Here is a 20,130-nt window from a genome sequence, read left to right as displayed (position 1 = left end):
TCTACATTATATACCAAAGGTCATGAGACAATAAAAGATAACCATTTTTCAAATGCTAATGCTACTTGCTAGTTGATTGTTAAAACCACTTGAGACAGAAAATTGCTAACTTTAAAGTTAGCTCTGCCTCAGAGTAAATACTGATATAAATTCCCACTAATTTTAATTACTCTGAGAAATGCTAAGAGCTGGTACAGTAACTGCTTCTTTTTATATTGCAGTTTTACTATTCTTCTGCAGAGAAAGAATTTTTAAAAGTACCACTCACTTCGTAATAGTCAAAGAGTTTTCAAACCTTTTCCTTTCTTGCTCTGTACTGAGTTTGAAAAAAAAGGAGAAATCTGTTAAATCTCCACAGTACATGAGGAAAACTGTCGTCTGAATTGCATAAACTTCTAAAATAAAATGAACAAAGTGTGCTTGCTTTCCTGGGTGCTAAATATTAGAAACAAGCAAAACAAACTACTTACAATGCATTATATACACATATCGAGAGAGAAGTTAACAGGAGGTTCACAGAGATGCTGTGGAACTGCTGTCCTCAGAGTTTTTCAAGGCCAAACAGGAGAAAGTCCTCAGCAACCTGGTCTGAACTCAGTGTTGACCCTGCTTGGAGCAGGAGACTGCAGGCCTCCTGAGGTCCCGTCTAACCTGGGTGATCCTATGGTTCTATGATACTGTTATATATGAAAAGCTCATCTTTACCTGTTGTAAAACCCCATGTATAAAATTACCAGATTATAATTATCTGCTTCCCATCCTAAAGTTTGTAGTTATAAAGATAAAAAGCAACATTATGGCCTGTTTACACTATTAACATTTACATTAGCTTCGTCAGTAAAGATGATACGTCCTTCGCTATTAAATGATCAACAGACCAATTTAACTAGAACATTTAAGTTCATATTTAATTTAGACCATCTTTGAGAACAATGACCTAGTTCTGCTAGAATGAAATTCCATTAATAACATTTTTCTGTTCTGCAACATGATCTGGACGTATTACCCTCTCCGGGCACTGAGTTCCTGCCTCCAAGCGCTTTCATTTTAAGGTTCAAAACTAAAAACATGATGCAGTACTGTGGCCCATGTTAGACAGGGCAAAGAATCTGGAAGAAGTGAAAGGGAGAATAAGAAAGAGGAAAAAGAAGTGCTAAGGAAGAAAAGAAAAAAAATGATTGTGTAAAAACAGGCTAGGTAAACTACATTTCATGTTTCTTCCATGGTATTCATACCCTCTGCTGTATGTTCATAAGTGGCTATCTATATTTCAGGAAACAAAACAGAGACCTCCTTCCAAATGCTCCAGTTCCTTCAAAGTTCTTAATTTTGGAAGACATTAATGTTATCAGTTCAGCACAGAACATAACCAGCTTTCCCAAGTGAGCCCACAAGCAAAAAAGGTTGGAAACCACAAATCCAGGGAAAACATCAGAGGTAACCAGCTCAGGACATTGTTCATGCAAATCCTTTTAATGTCCACACAAAGGCTCCTCATTTCTCTTATGTGCTATTAGAGCTTCACACCCAGATCTGAGTTACAGATGTGTCACAGGTGACAACCTCCTTTTATAAACTGTTTGTTCACATTTCTAAAAGGAAAGTTTATTCCCAAGGCAAACACTGTGTCAGAAAATGGCACTGGCTAAGGGAAAACAACAAAACAAACAAACAAACAAAAAACAAGATACTGCTAGCTAGGAGAAGAGAACCTTTCAGATTCCAGCTACGAAAGGAGGATTTAAGACTTTTCTTACTTGCATGCAACAATTTCTTCCCAAAAATAAACGCGGCATTGTGCTTTAATACTTAACTTCCTTGCACTTCAACTCTTCTGCTTTATAAGATGATATTCATTTTTCTGTATACTTTTCTTATAAGAGGACGACATTGTTTTATTCAGTATTTAAATGATGAACCAGCCAAACCAGCTGTGTCCTGCCCTTTGTGCCAATGGATGGTAACAGACCAATGACTTAGAGCAAAGTAGCAGTAAATGCTCAGAATAACGAGAAGATTAGCACAGACCTGGCAGGTTAATCAAAAACATCCAGATACTGCCTAAAAAGGCAGCAAGGTCTGGTGAATTCTGTGCAAAATTCCAAATCAAGGAATCAAATATGTAAATTCAACTGTACTCCTGGTTTGTTTTCTAGTATTGGGCAAGTTCAATATGTAAGCACATTTTCAGAAACAATCATTAATTTCAGCTGCTTTCCCATTTGATGACTAAATTGGGATGCCTAGGAATGACTAATAAAGTCATCAAACCCAGGCAGATCTCTTTATTTTCACTTAGAAGTGACTGTCAGGCTCCCCTTTATTGCAGTTTAGCTCAGACTCTCACCTGTGCTCCACAAAAGTTGGACTCCTGTTCAAATGCCCAAATATCTTTTGCCTGAATTTAGAGTAATTGGCTCTGTAGAGAAAACTTACCTTTGCAGAAAGGTGAAAAGCCAGGAAGCAGGACTATGTTGAAAGAGGGTGTTGTTAAACCCATTCTAAAAAAGTGTATTGTGCTCAAATTTCTTACTTAGCAGGACTCTTGATGAAGATATGTAAGTTGTAAAACGCATTCAGACATCACTATCTAACCTCCAGATCATTTTATATTTCCAAACCCTTTCTAACAACTGTGCTGTCCTTTGGAAAAGGAGTAGAAGGAAGATATCTGAAGGACATGGTCTATCATCATGCCATCTTAAACACAGTGCTACTATAGGTTTCGGTGACAGAAGTCGTAAAAAATGCTGCTTTGAACACAGAATGTTTGCCTCCTTAAAGTATTAAAAACATAAGTCTTAATAAAGCCCTGTGAAGTGGACAGGTGTTATATGCTCAAGACAAACAATTTTATCAGTAAATAGTGACAAAGAAATGACAGGATCGCTCTGCAAAGCATTGTGCTTAAACTAGTATCACTTGAACTCAGACAAAAGTGCTGTTCCTCCCACGCACGGTAGTAATACTGCTTGAAAAAAAGATGCTGGTCTCTTCCACACTGCTAAGGAACAGCTTATGGAATTCATGTTGCATGGAATCAATTATATGGCACTATACACAGTTTATCTGTGTACTGTAATGAACAGCACAATACTGTGTAATACATATCATATTACTCTTCACTTTTCAGAACACAGACCATGCCACCTGCTATTGCAACAACCACAACAGACTCAAAACACTCCTATTTTTTCCCCTCACAAGTTAACGGCTTTCTATGGAATACTCAAAATCAAAAGTAGTATTTAATTTTTAAAAGTTAATAGAAGCACATGACAAGCCTAGGTGGTATAGAGAAAGGAAAAAAAAAAGTCCTCAGTTTCAAGAACTAGTTAAGGTTTCTACATGATGGGGAAATAGTTTGTGGTTATATCATTTAAAGCACACAGCAGCATTTTTAAAAAATGGAAATGAATATTTAAGAGCAAATGCTACAGGTCAAATACATACATACACACACACATATATATATACACACACACACGATTTTTATGAAGCATGAAAATACATGAATTTTATCCCAACACAAATACCTTAACTATGACTATGAATTTTAATTAACAAATTCATAAGAATGTGATTAGGAAATTATTAAGTATTTATTTCCTCCGTCTCCACAAATATAGTTAACACAAGGAAACTCAACAGTAAGATGGAATTTGCAGCCAGGCTCTTAAACACATGAATGTTTCTGGGCCAAAAAAAGAAGAAAAAGGTAGACAGGTGTATTAACAGAATGTGTCTGGCACCCCATGTGAGGGGAAAGCATCCAAAAAATATTAACCACAAGTCTGTAAGAGCCACGATATATGTACTAAAGCACAAGAGATGCCATGTTCAGCATTGCACAAGGCATATCTGATTAGCTACAGAGAGCCTTTATTTGAGAGTACATGATAGCAACACAAAACCAACCAAAGACTTGTATACAATCATATCACATTTCCTTCCAGAGTATCTCATCAAGCACATTTGGATCATAGTCGGCTCTACTGCCGTTCACAAGATGCACATATGGTAGGCCGTAGATCAATAGGAAAATTACTTTTTTTTTTTTTTTTAAGCAACGTAACACTGACAGATGGAACGCTTAAATAAGAAACTTTTATAGCATAAAGACAAACATAAACAAAAGGGGTTAACATTGACTTAAACAGATTGAATTTATGAAGTATTTTCAAGAAATCTGGTGCACAAGTCTCCGAATTGCTGACTTTTAGCAGAGCACATGTATAACGTGTAAAATGAATTAGCCAGTAGGACCTGTATTTGTCTATAAAACCACTATAAAGACAAGCACTAAATCACATAAACCAAAACCATTCCATTTCTTCCAATTCTTTTTGGACATACTGAAACTGAGCTTAAACAAAAATCATTAGAAGCATTAAAATTAATGCCACAGTGTTAATTAGCCTGTGAAACAGATTACACTAGCTGTTCATACATGCGCGCGCACACACACACACACACATATATTTTGCTAAGCAATGGCTGCAAGACTTTCCAATAGGAAAGTCTTCATACCAGGCCATGAAACACTAAGTACCCATTCTATTGTAAGTGGTTTACATACATGCACTAATGTTTAGGTACTATAGTTTGGACTTTGTCTCATACAGTCCTCACTGTAGTTCCAGTAACAGCCACCACCATCTTCCAGTGAACATCATTCCTCCATTATACTCCTTTGGACTCAGAACAGAAATATGTTTTTAAAAAAGCTAATTTTCTACAATCAAATCAATTTGGAGGGAAAGGAAGGGAAATGATTCTTCCTGTTGTTGTCTGCACCTCTCGCCATCTGTGTGCCAGCTCTTTCACTTAACTGCACCTCCTTCCATCTGATACTGAATCAAAAACCATACATCATACTGGATGTAGAAAATTAGAACTCAAATTGAATTTCAGAAAAGGAACTTGCTTAAAAGAAAAGGCATGTCCTGGCAACTAGCGAAGCAGGCAGAATGGCTGGCACAGGTTGATGGAGTGAACTGAAACTGCTATTGACCAACCTAATTTCCTTTTCTCTTTCTGGGCTTTTAATAAACCATACAAAGTAGATAATGACAACTCTGTAGGTAATAATATAGATATATTTTAGTACGGTGTTTGACAAGATACTGCACAGAAAACTCTTTAAGGTATTGGAGATATTGTGCCAGGACATAAATGTTAAGAACATATAAACTAGCTTACAAATAGGGGATGCAGGAGGTATTTTTGGTGATTCATCAGGCTACAGTCAGGCACCAAATAGGCCACTTCCAGCTCTAGGGTTAGAAAGAGACAATTACAAAATAGACAGTAACAAAACATACAGATGACCTTGAGAAAAAAAAGTTATTTCACTGTGTTCTGACAAAGAAGAGAGACCAAAAGCACAGTTAGCCATTAATAGTAACCCTGGATCCTTCCAGTTCTGTAAGCAACACTGTGCCTTCCCTAACCTCTGTTTTTGTGGTGTTATTGTTAAACTCAGTCCAGGAAGCTAGAATTGGGCTTAGCTGCTTTGGGATATCCTCAAAAGACAAGACATACAGGCAGATAGAATCTCCACAATAAGAAATATAATCTATACAAGATATTTTACTGTTTGAGTATATACCTGATGGAAGGGAGCAAAGAAAATGGAGCGAGACTCTTCTCAGTGGTGTCCAAGGAAAGGTCAAGAGGTAACTGGCACAGACTGAACTACAGGAAATTCCATTTAAACATAAGGAAAAGCTTTCATACTGTAAGGGTGGTAAAACACTGGAGCAGGTTGTCCAGAGAGCTTGTGGATTCTCCATCATTGGAGATACTAAAAAGCCAACTGGATGTGGTCCTGAGCAACCTGCTCTAGTTGACCGTGCTTTGAGTGGGGGGATCAGACTAGACAATCTCCAGAGGTCCTTTCCTACCTCAATTATTCTGTCATGGCAAAATAAAACCTATCTAACAGCACCAAAGTAAGACAATTTTTCATATAATAATCAATCTCAAGGCAGCACAGCCAGTTGGGTTGGTTCATATTAGGTTACGGTCACACTGCATTTTAATTAAAAAAAAAAAAAAAAAAAATCAATCTTTCTTTCTTCCTCTCAGTGCAATTAAAGTCTGCTCCTATTGAGTTTCTAGAAAGAAGGAAAGCAAAGAAACAATACCTCCACCCACAATGTTTTTTTTACCTCTCAAAGTTGTTCAAGTACAGAAAGCATAGTTCATCTATAAATACTGCCACATCAGGAAAAACTGAACTGGTTGTACTGCTAAGATCAAGAAGACATGCAGTCAACCTGATCCCACGATGTTGTTTAGGGCTTCTTTGTTAGGGTTTGTGGACTCTAGGCAGCTGAATAAACAAAAACAATCCGTGTAACATAAGCATAACACAATGGAATGGAAAACTAGCTGGTAATTAATCCTTAGCCAAGACATTTCAGCCTGTAACAAACAGCACGTACACTTGCCAGCAACTATAACCGATGTGCATACCCAATACCTTAAAGAACAATAAGAACAAAAAGAGAAAAGGAAAATGAAGGTAAGATGGAGCTAATGAGCACAATTCTATCAGGTCAAAATAGAAACGTGCAGCAGAATATACAGAAACAAATTAGGTGAATAACTTCATTCCCACTAGAAAGGTAACTCCTTCATGCAGCCATAGCTGTGAAACCAAATGTTCCTGTATTTATGAAATGCATATGAACTTTCAGGATTTACAAACTGACTTCAGCTTTGGACACCCTAGAGGGCATACTAAAGATTGGAGCAGAAAACAAATACCTCTCTCTTCTGCTAGAGCAGATTGCAACTTTTAATCAAAGCGCTCTGGCAAAACAGGTATATAGTGAGAATTTGCAGATGGGCAGATCTGGCTGTAACATGACTGTCTGAAGAAAAAAGACTCGAACAGCCTGAGACTGCAGTGAACTTATTCTCAAATAGTTTATTCCTTTTTGTCTTCTGAAAAGGCTCACAACATAAGTGCATATCTGAAACACAAACAGGCCAAATTCGAAAGCATAACACTGTTTCAAAGATGCTCCTTCAAACGAACCTCAGAGACACAGTAATGCTTCAGAATAAATATCACCAGATAACTCAATTTTACTTTCCACCTTGACATAAAGACTGGAATGCACCGCTAATGTTATTCAATGCGGGATACTAAGCAGACATAAGATACACGCCTCTACTAACCACCCTCTAAGCCACTTTGCTTAGTACTAACAAAGTCCCTGTCCTACGTCATCAACATTTTTTTCAGATTATTTAAACAAATAAACTTCCTGTGCCTGGAAGATGCACACGGCCATCAGCTTCCCATGATGCATTATACCAGTTCAGTTCAGGATCAACCCCACTACAGAGCTGGGAGATTTATAGAGTAGTTGTTCTATTAATCCTCCTCTGGGCAGGAGGTTATATTATCTATCCATCTGGGTGGAATTAAGTGATAGATCTGCAAGACATAGATAGATAGACAGATCTGCAAGACATTGATTTATAAGGGGTAAGGTAATGAAAGACAGGGAAATATTAGCCTCTGTTTCCCCCTTCATTCTTTCCACTAAAGGACAAACAAAATAGGAAAACAAGGTGGTGCTTTCAGTATCTGACCACCTTCTACTCATGAAATACATTTTTCTCCCATCCTGAGACTCTGTTCCCTACTAAGTAACAGCGACTTCTGATGCTGCTTTCACAAGGAGAAGGAGCAGTTTGCATATCCTTTTGAAGAACTGCTGAAAACCTGCAGGTTCACTTCACGTTTCAGCTTCATGATCTTTATGTTGCTTCCTTCTACACTTCAACGTAATTTCACGAATGCATAACACCTGTCACTGCAAACTCTTGCAAACTGGAATCATGCACAACGCTGCACAAGTAAGTTTAGAGACACAGATCAGGAGCGGCAGACATATACGTAGAAGCAATAGGTCCGACTGTTGAGGCCTGGATTTAATCTCCAGCCTTTTTTAAGGTATCGGATTGTACAGGAGGGGAAAAAAAACCCACCCCTGACACAGGTGACCGACATTCATTTTTTGAGAACGAGAACAAAAGAGTGTAATCACATTATCTTCCCCTGGATTTTTTTTGAATTCTGCTGCTCAGATTTTGCATAGCTAGCTCTCTATCTGTCCATCCATTAGCAAGGCCTGGTAAGTACGTTATGCACATCCAAAGTGGAGTTACCCTAGAAGGCATTTGTTTTATCTGTTTAGCCCTCTTAGGTAAAGACTATGAATGGATCCCACTCTTCTAACATAGCTTTAGATGTTAAGCTGCAAGATAACAAAAAACACTCATTAAAATGTTACAGAAAACAACTTTCCAAAAGAGCCACCATGTTATGTAAAGATCTCACAAAGGCCACCATCTGGAAAACGAGAAGCTTCTAGGGAACAGTTGAATGTCTCACCAATTCCTTCACAGAAAGCAAATGTCTTAGGTAAATGAGTACTTTGAAGAATGTTCCATTCAGAGTTGGTGCAAGGTGCAAGAGCCTGGGCCTTGTTCTTTCTTCGGTGCTTCAGATCTGCCAGAATAAATATATGTGGGGCTGTGCAGTGAATCAGATCAGAAAACTCATTCATGACATTTTTTTCTGCTTGGTCAAGTTATTTATAATCTGAATGGCTTCTCAGAGCAGTATACCACATGACCTCACAAAATGATTCTCCTTGAACAACTGAAGGGGACAGCAAAATAGTGCAGGTGGAAGAAGCAGCTGGCATTGGGAAGGCAAGAGTTTCTCAAGCTGGCTTCACTACTGAAGCCAGCAAATCACAAAACTACACCCTAGAAGACGGGTGACAATACAAAAACGTTTCAAATATCAACACTGCTAAGCTGCCATACATTTCTTTGGTCACTGGACGAATGAGCAGAGGCCTAATGTTACTTCTACTAACTACAGTGAGAACAGGAAAAACCATCCCTATATACCGGTGGCTGAAACTTCAAAGCGATTGGCAGTAGTGGACTGCAAAGGCAATGACCTGTGACACAGGTCATAGCTTGTACTGGTCCATAAACAGCAATACTGAGGAATTAATACAGTGCAGGAAATATATCCCTGCTAGCCTCACTTCTGAGGATATTTTAACTATATTTTTTCACTTCTGTTACCTGCCCATAACGTCTGATGGTTTCCATGGGCAACACGGTGCCTACCGCCTATGCGAAAGAGGCTGTATTCTGCCAGAAAAGTGAGAGCAGCCACAGTAAAGACTTGGACAGATGGAAGAAACCTTTTGTTTCAACCTAAGTTTGTCCAGTAGCGCTCATCAACAAATACTGCAACATATACAAAAATAAACAGAACTATAAAATCAGTATTTTTTTTTAAATTGACTAGCTTCAGGCTTGTTTTTATTACATACTTCATCATAAACTGATATATCATTTTACAGAAATGGCAAATTTTTAGAATTTAGATAACATTTGTTTCTATTATAGCTTATTCTCTTTTTCTTCCCTCTTTCCAAAAGAGGGTGAGCAGAATTACTGTGCATAGAAACTACGAACGCACACAAGACTTAAGAAGAAAACTGAGTCAGTGTTCAGAAACTGGCAGATCAAGTAGAAAACTTTTAAGGGCAACATCAAAGCAACGACACCTGTCTTTATTGGCTAACAATCTGCCAGGGTAAGGAGCAGAAAAAAACGCCGAATTGTTTTGATACTGTTATTATATAACTGATCAACACTTAATTTCTTCGACAACTGCAAGTGTGATGACCTATGAACTGCAGAATGCTATTCTTCCAGCAGCCATGAAAACCCCTTCAACTTATTAATAGCATTAATAACAACTGTGTCATCCTTGCTAGAGATTTCTGTATAGTTCCCACATCCTGTTCTGAGAAGTAAAATATTACTGGACCTCATAATACAGAAAATGGGAACAACTGTGATCAGACTGGAAAGGTTCCTCTGGTCAAGAAAATCATTTACTTCTGCTTGTGGAAACAGCTGCCTCTACAGATCAGAAAGTGGCCCCGTGGCTTTTGCTTTGCAACAGAAGAGACCCTGTCATTTCACAGCGTGCACTCTAACCCCAATTCTCTCCAATGCATTCCTCTGGTAAGAAGTGCTTTGCATTCCCACAACAGCAAAGTCAACCACAGTGGATGGATTTCTACTGTTAGTAAGGATAGCCCAAACTTGTCGATAAACTCAGAATTTACAAAGGATGACCGAAGGGGAAATGAGGGTTTTTTTTTTTTTGTTTTTAAATGAAGTATATAATGGGTTTTGGTTCTCTCTCCTGCTCTATTCATAATTGTTTAAGATGTTAAGGGAACTGAAGCTTGGAGGAATCGCAGATGAATTAACATGAACAAATACGCATCCTGAATGAAGTCCAGTTCAGCCAAATTTCAGTTCAGTAATACTTCATTACTATGACAAGTTACCCCACTGTTGCCAAACCACAAGATGATGAACTCGCCAGATTTCTGTTGGGGCATGTATTATCACTCAACAATGATCTTCTTGGCATGTTTCAACTTTAATACACATGAATAGTTTTCTTTTTTTCTCTGTAGATTACTGTACAGCCACACATTCTTTCTCATGCACAGGTACTTCAGAAGAATGGATATTTTATGTACCAGAGTGAATGCCAGACTTCTTACATTAACCTTGCTTCATCCACTCAAGCCTATTGTTCACGTAACACAAGAAACTGAAGTATAACTGTCACTTGCATCTTTTCAGCTAAGGAAGTCTAAGGTACTGCAATGCATGTGTTTAGTCAGCTATGGATAATGCTATCTCCCTTATCTAAAATGACCAAATAAGCTCTTCAAGAAAAGTTGACCATCATTTTTGGATGAAAACAGGATAAATGAGAAGTAAGAGAAAACACTTTGTTTACAGCGGTATTTCAGAGATGCATCAGTAGCTTTGTGTATCACCTATTTTTCCTCAAGCGTACATTTCTATCATCCTCATACAATTCAAGATTCGTTTTGTTATTTAAAATTACTATACGTCTGATTTTAATACATTCCAGCACATTTTAATTATTCCACAAATGAAATGAACTTTAACCTGAAGCTCAGTCTTTGCAGAAATCTGATAAATATGAACTGTTTTCTGTGCTTGCCTATTTATACAGGGAAAATACTTGGGTCCCAACTGTTTCATTTGGAGTAGAAATAGGCATAATATCTGTAACAAGTTAAACAATCAAAACAACAAGATTTGAAGATAAAATATAAGGCCATTTCCTAACTAAAAAAAAAAAAATGCCTTAAGCAAGCAGACACCTTCTACAGAGTCTCTGAGCACGTGACAGTCTCCATACGAACAATGCTGATCCACCTTTAGGCAAGGTTTTTCAGTCCTTTAGGAAGACTTGATAACTTGATTTTTTCCCAAAGAAAGTGTGTAAATCAGGGTAAGGCAGTTTTCTTTACCAAAATCAAATTGTGGAGCCAAATATTTGCATGTTGTTGTACAGAGAGATGAAAGAGGATCTCATTTGGTTTGCTTTGCTCTGTTATGCTCTTAGATTAACAGATTATATTTATGTCTATAAAAAGCTACGAGTTCTTCATTGCAGCACGCACTGTGGTCGAAATATTATGTCATATATCAGCAAATGCAACGGGATAGTTCCAATTTTCATAAGGTACCATGAAAAAGTTAGTAAATTCTACTGAAAGAATAATCAATCACTGGAAGTGTTTATCATCTCCTTTTTCAAAGGTTTGAAATCGCAACAAGTCAACTGGCCCTATACACACACTGCAAAATAACCTTTATTCATCATAAAATCATCCTAAGTTTTTCAACTGCAATATGTAATCAATCTGCGGGAATATGCCTCAGCAGTTCTGTATTTTCATTACTGACAAGATGAAATGCCAGGTCCTGTACTTAATCTCTTTGGTCAAACAAACGGAAAGTGATGAATGACATCTATTACATAATCTATAATGAACTTTTTTGTGTTACATACTTATAGGTTATTAACCAAGTGCTTATCCATCTCATCTCCCATTAACTGTAACTACAATTAGCATCATTAGCTGCAAATGACAAACTAACATTCAAATCATTTGATATCAATGTACTTTTAAAAAACTATCCTAACACATTTTTAAGGACAGAAAATGAATTAATTTCACTTTCACTTGTGGAGTACTGAACTACTGGAAATATTTTGTTATTTCCCGGCTTTGAGACATCAGCAGAAAAAAAAAAACAAAAAACAATTCTTTATTAAGTAAAATTGTTTTCTTTGTGAAGGAGAAGTTAAAATATTGCTGACAACATTAAAAGTTTTTGTCCTTTCAAAGTATGTCATTTTAGCTTTGAAAGAATCTTGGGGGAAAAAAACTTATTAAATAAGTTATCACAATTGAATGTTTCTATGAACAATTATGATTACCACTACCATACACTTAGACTCAACCTCAGATGATGATCGTTCAGTCTGCCCTGCTCTCTGCTTAATAGGCCAACAGGTACTAGATACTCTGTTCAAACTATTGTTTAGATTCCACAGCACGTCAATAACCCCGGCTACAATTCTTTCGGCAGGTTAAAGAGTCTCTAATTTTTCAAATTTTTCATTTTGCATTAGTAGTTGAAATGATTTCTGTATGAAGTTTGCAAAGAAAATTAGGATTTATTGGTTTACAGTGTTACAAAATGTAAACTATTTCTGTTAAGTAAAGTGAGAACACAATACTTTTCCCAGCATTTTGCCTCAGTCTAATCTGTCTTCCCGCAATGCAGGATCTGAAAGAGTGACAACAGCCTTTCCTCTCCCCCTTTCTTTCAAGATTTCCACTGTAATTCTTGTTCTCTCGCCCTCTCTCAGTCTTGTCCCGCTCTATGTACCATACTGATCAAATGCTTGTCTCCTACAGTCTTTAGGCAAAGCCTTTTCACAGAAATCAAGAATGCTAGAGAGAACAACCCTGCTAGGACCTTTCAGATTACAAGTTTCTTTCAGGGCCTCCTCCTGCATATGGCATTCACCAGACTTCCACAACTAAATATACTGGCATTCACATTACAAAAAAATTGCTGTTTACATAACCACAAATGAACCTTATCAGAAGCAGGGTTTTTGTTGCTGTTGATGGTTTTGGATTTTTTTTTTTTTTTAAATGATCTGTCACTTCCTTACCCTGCATACAAGAACAAAAACACAGGCAAGAAGTAATGTTTCTGCAAGCTTCATTTGAAGCATGAATCTAGAGCCACAATTCCTGTTTTAGATGTGTAATTTGGGACGATTTTTGGATACTACAAACAGAAAATGCACTCTTTTATCTTTGTATTTATTTTTTGTTTAAAGGCTAGTTTTTTTTTTCCCAGCCTTTGATCTATAATGAAACTAAGGGTTAGCCAACAGGTACATTTCTTAGTGGCATTCTGTAAAACACTTTTGATTGTTTGAGGCAGAGAAAGGAAGAATCAATCAACGTAATAGAGGTAACCTTTTGAAAAACAGAACAAGCTGTCACCTTAAAAGACTGTCTTCTCTCTGTGTCTGCAGAGTACTTAATACATTTAACTGCACTGTTCAAAAAAGAAAAAAAAAAGACAAACTTTTTTTGCTAAGGGTAACAGATAATCATTAGAAATAGGTTTATGATGGTTTTGGTCTCAGCATATGGAAGAAAATTATACCTGTGACTGAACAATGCAGTTTAAGACTATCCTTAAATGCCACAGAAATTCCCACCTGTGCTGGTCAAAGCTGTTTTCATATCTTTTTTATAATTAAGAAAGAACTAAAAATGCAAACCCACTGCTTTTTCTGTGAAAGAATCAGTGAAGACATATAGTCCAAGAAGAATGAGCATCACCTGTCTTTATTAATGCCTGAGCAGACAGCTCTTTCCAGTCAGAAAAAAAAACAAATAAATCACTGAACAGAATTCAAAATTGCTGTATCGTAGAAGTCTTTACAGTTGCGTCCTATAACGCAGAACAGACAATTTCATTATCCAGATACAAATAAAAAACGGTGTTTGTCCAAGGTTTTAGCTCAATTTTCAATATAAGCAGATGTAAAAAGGAACTTCAGAACCAAATATTCGAAATAGAAACAAAATTTTCTCATGTTCTGTGAATGTGAGGGCAGAAGAAGAAAAAAAGGAACCATATTCCATCAGCATTATCAAACACAAGGTAAGAAAGTAACATACAAAACTCTTTGGCCCTCATTGTTACTTACACATAAACAAAAATCAATAGTCTCTAGCTTGCAGATAGGAGTATAAACTAGTCCAATGGCAACCAAATGTTAACATCCAACACCGAGGTGAAACTGGTTGGGACTTTCTCCTGTCCCTTCCCTGGACTTTCAAAACCCCTTTTTTGAAAAGTTAGAGGCCAAAAAAACTGACCATAAAGACTGAAATACTCTTTCAGAAGAGCTGGTATTATGATGGGCAGAGTATATGAATCTTAAATACAACTACCTACTGAAATTTTCCTGATGGTCAGGATTAAGTACCTCAGTAGAAGAGAAATGAGAAAACTCACCCTTGTGCATTCACTCTGTGGTTTGGGGAGGAGTATAGCTCTCTATTTGCCAGTACCACACCTTTTATTTCATTGCCACATTCTACCTTATCTACCTATCATTCAGTAGAAGGTCAGGTAAGCAAGTTATGTTAAAATGATATTGAAAATTAATGATAAGAGATACCTCAAGGGAAGAGAACACATGATAAAAGTAGTAGTGAATGGTATGGTAAAAACATGCATTTGTATTTTATGTCATGAAAACTATGACAACCCTTAGTCAAGCAAGGCAAACATCCTTTGGCACTTTAAAGCCATTTATCTGGCAAAGAGTAGCAGCTCCCTAAGTTAATGTATATGCAGTCACTCGTCCCCACCTAAATGCTGGGCAATCCTAAACCATTTCCCGATACCAAGAGTGGCTGAAGTGGCATGATTATGAAATAGCTTATGACCATTAAAAAAAAAAAAATTCAGAAAAACCTTGAGAACATTTAAGGAGGCGGTAACACTGTGCAGTAAAAAAAAAAAAATTAAACTTGTGGCAAGAAAAAAATCAAAGCACAGGGTTCTAGTTCTCACTCAGCTATATTACTTCTATTATCATACAGTCTAGAGATACAACTGCTATAATATATGCATCAAAATGCATACTGTATACTTCACAGAGAAAGTCTTTCAACAAACCTTCTTCTTAAATAAGTTTAACTTTCAGTATAATGCAAGTCTGACAAGGCAAAAACAACTGGTTAAGGAAAGGCACTAAAGAATTCTTCTCTGTTGTGTACATTCATAAAATGGCTATTTTTAACAGATAATAATTTCATAGACTTCCATCAAAGATCAAATCATTCAAACATGACCGCCCTTTCCACAGAAGTCTGTAAAACCCAGGTGAAACTAAGTCTGTTTTTCATTTGGATACTGCTGTCCAAACTGAGATTCCTAAAGTCTTCTGTCATGATTTGAGCCCATTAGACAACACCCCAACCTCTCTCTATCTACAGATATCTTGCCTGGCAAACTTAGGACTGATGAGTTGAGAAGGAATCCTCATTTCACCAGCATTGGCTCAGAAGACCAAAGTACAAAAGAGAGAGAGAAATGACATAAACATGGCAGAGGATTTGCACTAATCCTCTAGACTGGCACCAGGTTTCCTTGTTATACAAAAACTAAATTAAGAGGCTTAGCTTTATAATTCCTTTCCTTAGTTCAAAAAAACATTAAAAATGGAAAACTTCACCTGATAGCAGCTTGATACTTCTGACGTTCCACCAGAATCAGAGTTTAAATAACGTTCCAGCAAGCACAATTTCATTAAGAGTTGCCTATTAAAAATCACCTTCAGTGACAGTAGTTCAGTTCTTTCTCATCCCAGCGACTTCACATTGTACTGTTCACTGAGGAATCTTACACAGCATAAGTTTTACAGCTTCCAAAACAGAACACAGCTACTACACCAACAGGCATTTTTAAAAAAATAGTAGCGTTTTATAACGTTATGGTCAAGGAACTAACATTCACATGCCACAGGAGGACTGAGTTTCAAAAGAGTAAAGAGAACCTTTAACTCCGAATTAAAAGACAGACATCAGTTTAAGAGGCTGGAGATTTCTGAAATAAGGCCTACTGTGTGCTTTTCTGCTGTCACAAAAATAGCTTGAAGGGAGAGAATCCCATAGCTAGATACCGTTCCATTAGGGTAGCATAGGTATGAAAGGCAAGCTGACATCACCTGGAAAGGAAGAATAGTTGGCCTATAGATCATGACAGCCTTTCAGACATGAGTCTCCACATTCACAGATTTCTCTACAATATACACATTTCATATGCACATCATCCTTAACTATATACTAATTTTCAAGAGACCTGGTTACATCATAATTGCACGATGACGATAAAGGGTTGCACTTTGTAGCTTGCTGCAGGTCTGTTCTCAAATATACCATTTATCAGACTATACCATCTCTTCTGCCTAGTCAAGTGAGATTACACACCATTGTTTGTTAAACATGTACTAAGATAACAAATGTGACAACACATAGTGTTCTGGCAATTAAATTCTTAGACAGCAAGCCTAGTACAGCCATGCTCTTGTCAACACACAAAGACCTCTTTATGGTTAGGCCCCAAATTAACCCTTTTATGACAAAGACATTTCACAAGAGACAAAAATAAGACATACAAAAGCTTGTTCCAAAGCACACCAGAGTTTTCCCACAGTCAGCCAGACCTTAGCAAGCAACTCTCAAGTCAGCACATAACAACCGTAAAGGCCAAGATCCAATTATACCCCCAAGCCGCAAGATATGTAAGGCAGTTTCTCTGGCTCAGCCTTCTGCAGTCACCCAGTGGCCATTCTACTCTGCTGCAGGTTCCCTCAACCCTCAGAAATTTGGGGGGGGGGGGAGGTTTACTCAGCACCACCAAACAGGAGGACCACAGCGGCTTTGCACTGTACTAGGTCAGCTCACCGGTCCATCAAATCCAGACCTCCGTCCCCGTTGAGGGTCACGGGGAAACAAGCTGTGGAGGCCGAGAGCCCGTTAAAAGCAGTGGCCTCAAGCGGTGTCGTCCTCAGCCCGGAGCGCTCAGGGGACGCTGAAACATGCTCGGTGCAGCGACAGCCCCAAGTGCCCACAAGGCATGAAACGCCGCACGATGAAGCCAAGCAAACGGGCAATCAGAAGCAGCCTTTTTAAAACCTACCCGCCGCATTAAAACCCTCAAGCGACTGTAAAGAAGAAAATACGCTTTCAGCACCGAGGCGCTGCCGCCGCTCCGGCCACAGCGCTGCCGACAGCACCGGCCGCTAGCGGCAGCCGCGGCCCGGGCCGGGCAGCGCGGAGCCGACGGCAGGCGCAGCGGCAACGGCTCGCCGGAGGGACGCGAAGCCCTCCAACGGTCACTGCCGCCCCCAGCGCCCGGCCAAAAATCGTGATGCCCTCCGCCTCCCTCCCCGCTACTTTCGTGGGGGGGGGGGGGGCGACGACGACGACACAGGCTGACCTCGGCCACCCCACCTGGCAGGACGAGCCCGCCCGCCGCGACACCACCTGGCCGCCCCCGGGCGGAGGAGCGGCGCCGGGCCTCACCTGCAGGGGGAAGGTGGCCGCCTTGTTGCCCACGTAGCCGCGGACGACGTGGCTCTGGATGGAGAGCACCCGGCACTCGCGCTCCGGCTCCATGGCTGCGCCGCCCGCCCGCCCGCCCGCGTCCGGGCCGAGGAGGAGGGTGGTGGCGGCGGCGTCCTTCCGCGGCGCGAAGAAGAGGAGGAAGAGGAGGAGGAGGCGGAGGAAGCGCGCGGGCGTTGCGCACCGTCACGCGCTCGTTCTCTCCTCCTGTCACCCCGCGCGGGAGGCGGGCAGCACGCCCGGCTGCCGCGCGGCGCTGAGGGAGGGAGGCGGGGAAGGGCCGGGCGGGCACACGCGCGCGCGCCCCCTCGCGGGCCCCGCTGGTGTCAGGCGGTTGGCGCTGAGGGGGGGAGGGCGGGCGTGTGCGCGCGCGCGCAGCGCCCAGCCGCGGCGGTTAACGGCCGCGCGCCCCCCCTCCTCCCCCCCTCCCCTCGGTCGCGCAGGGCACGCGCAGTCACGCGCCTCCAGCGGCCGGCAACCGCCCCCCCCCCCCGCCCCCAACCGTCTCAGCCGCCGCTCTGTGACGGGCACCCTGAGGCACAGTCACCCTGAGGCGGCTGCTCCCTCCTCCCCGCGGCCCAAACGGGCGCCGCTCCTGCCCAGCGCCCTCAGGCCCGGCACCCGCGCGCTCCCTCACCCCCAGCTCTGACAAACGCGGTGCCAAATGCCGGCCGCGTACCGTTCAAAGCGGGAACGCTAGGTCTCTCCTCGTACTGCAGGCACACACCTGCAGTATGTCTTGGGAGCAAGATGAGGCACTGAGGTGACTGCGCCTGCTGTCACTCGCCCCTGCCACGCAGGTGGGGCAGCCCTTACAAGAAGCCATACGCCGCCCTGTGCCACCCTCACTCGCCCTGCTCTCACAGTCGCGCGTACGGTGCTGAACACAAAAGCGTTCATCTGCCTGCCCCCTATCCCCATGGATGGAACAGTATTCCCAAAAACAAGAAGAGTCACTCACTGACACCCATAGATACTGTCTCCAGGCTGTTTCACCAACCTACCCTCCCCCAGCACAGGCCCACACATCGCTTCCATGCCTCACACATGCTTCCAGCACCCATAAGTATGCCAAAAACAGTAGCCAGTACGCACAACATCAGCCTTCAACCATCACACCTCGCACATCTTATCTGCTAACTCCCACTTGCTGTCGACACTTCTCCACGCTGCCCGCCTTGCACAGCGCTAGCCACCCACACCTGCCCCACAGGATGCTCCCGAACACGGTACCAGCGCACTGAGAAGCCAAGAGCAGTGCACACATCCCTCCTCAAACATCCAGAAAGTGCTGAGAAGCCACTGACACCACAGGCACCCACACACGATGCACTGCGATAGCACGCAGACCCAAGCCACAGAGGCTCTGACAGGACACAGCGCTCACAGTGAGATCTGGAAGTGAGAGCAATTATATACTATTGACACAAATAACCTTCAGAGTGCTGTCAAAAAGTAAAAGAAGATGTTTTTGTTGGCAAACGTTACAATACAGCAAGACACTACTAAGATAAGACTTTATAACATTTTGTCTTCCTCTGGCCGTTTGTTATTATTGACCATTACAGGTTCAGTCAAAGATTGCTTCTCAACAGAAATCATGCCTGATGCCTCTGGTCCTTCTTAGTGTACAGCTTTAAATTGACAATTTAAATAACTTGATTATTTTTCAGCAATATGAAAGAATATTTTCCTCATCATAAGTAATCTGTTGGAAAATGAGGGAGGAAAATGTTCTCTTTCCTGTTGTCACTCCAATCATACAGCTTAGAACTCGTTTCAGGTTGGCCTTACGACTAACAGTTTCTACTTTAGTTTACAATTCCTTAGTTAGTGTTTGATGACATGATGCAAAATAATCTGTACAAAAATCTAGCTGCTTAACATTTTCCTTTTACTTCTTTGTCCCGGCTACCCATATCTTGATGAATTAGCTTAGATGAATGTCTGAGATATTGATCTTAGAGGGGTTCCATTTACCACAAGGAAAAAGAAGTGTAAAATTGCTAATACTTTAGGGCAAGTGTTACAGTAGAACATGGACTCCAGTGGAGTTAAGCCTGAGAATTCTCCCTCCATCACCTATAAAATTTAGGTATTTTCTTGAATTGTAGAAGTTGGCGCATCTCCTAGGAGCATCTGGTCTTGAGTCAGATCAATGATTCAGGTTGGGAATCTGAGCCATATACGCTCAAGATAAAGTAGTTTGGGAAAACATAACAAAACAGCACTTCACCTGAGGAAGTTATGTCAAGGGGACATAGGTCTGGATGGCAGGGCAAGGCAGAAGAACTAGAGACAGAGGTGTATATAGGAATATGATCTTCCTCAGTTTCTGGTCACCCATCTCCGTTCTCCACCTCCAGGTTCTTTGCCCCCTTTTCTCCATTCAGTCACTCCCCATCCTGCAGGATCCCAAGTCCTAATCTACCTCCTCTCACCATCTTAGTATTCCTACAGCCAAAGGTCCTTGGCAGGTCTTTTTCCTCCTCACCAC

General features: G+C 40.6%; 1 protein-coding gene across 1 annotated transcript in view; it reads right to left on the bottom strand.

Moving 5' to 3' along the window:
- PDXK (pyridoxal kinase) overlaps nt 1-18,048 on the bottom strand; it is a 50,054-nt gene extending 32,006 nt beyond the window's left edge. Inside the window, exon 1 of the mRNA XM_068915501.1 lies at nt 17,595-18,048. Within this exon, the coding sequence (XP_068771602.1) occupies nt 17,595-17,687 (93 nt within the window). The 5' untranslated portion in view covers nt 17,688-18,048. The remainder of the gene's footprint in view (nt 1-17,594) is intronic.
- Nucleotides 18,049-20,130: the final 2,082 nt, after the last annotated feature.

Source organism: Struthio camelus, chromosome 1 (genome assembly GCF_040807025.1).
Source record: "Struthio camelus isolate bStrCam1 chromosome 1, bStrCam1.hap1, whole genome shotgun sequence".
Taxonomy (NCBI): Eukaryota; Metazoa; Chordata; class Aves; order Struthioniformes; family Struthionidae; genus Struthio; species Struthio camelus.
This window is presented reverse-complemented; position numbering and strand designations above follow the sequence as displayed.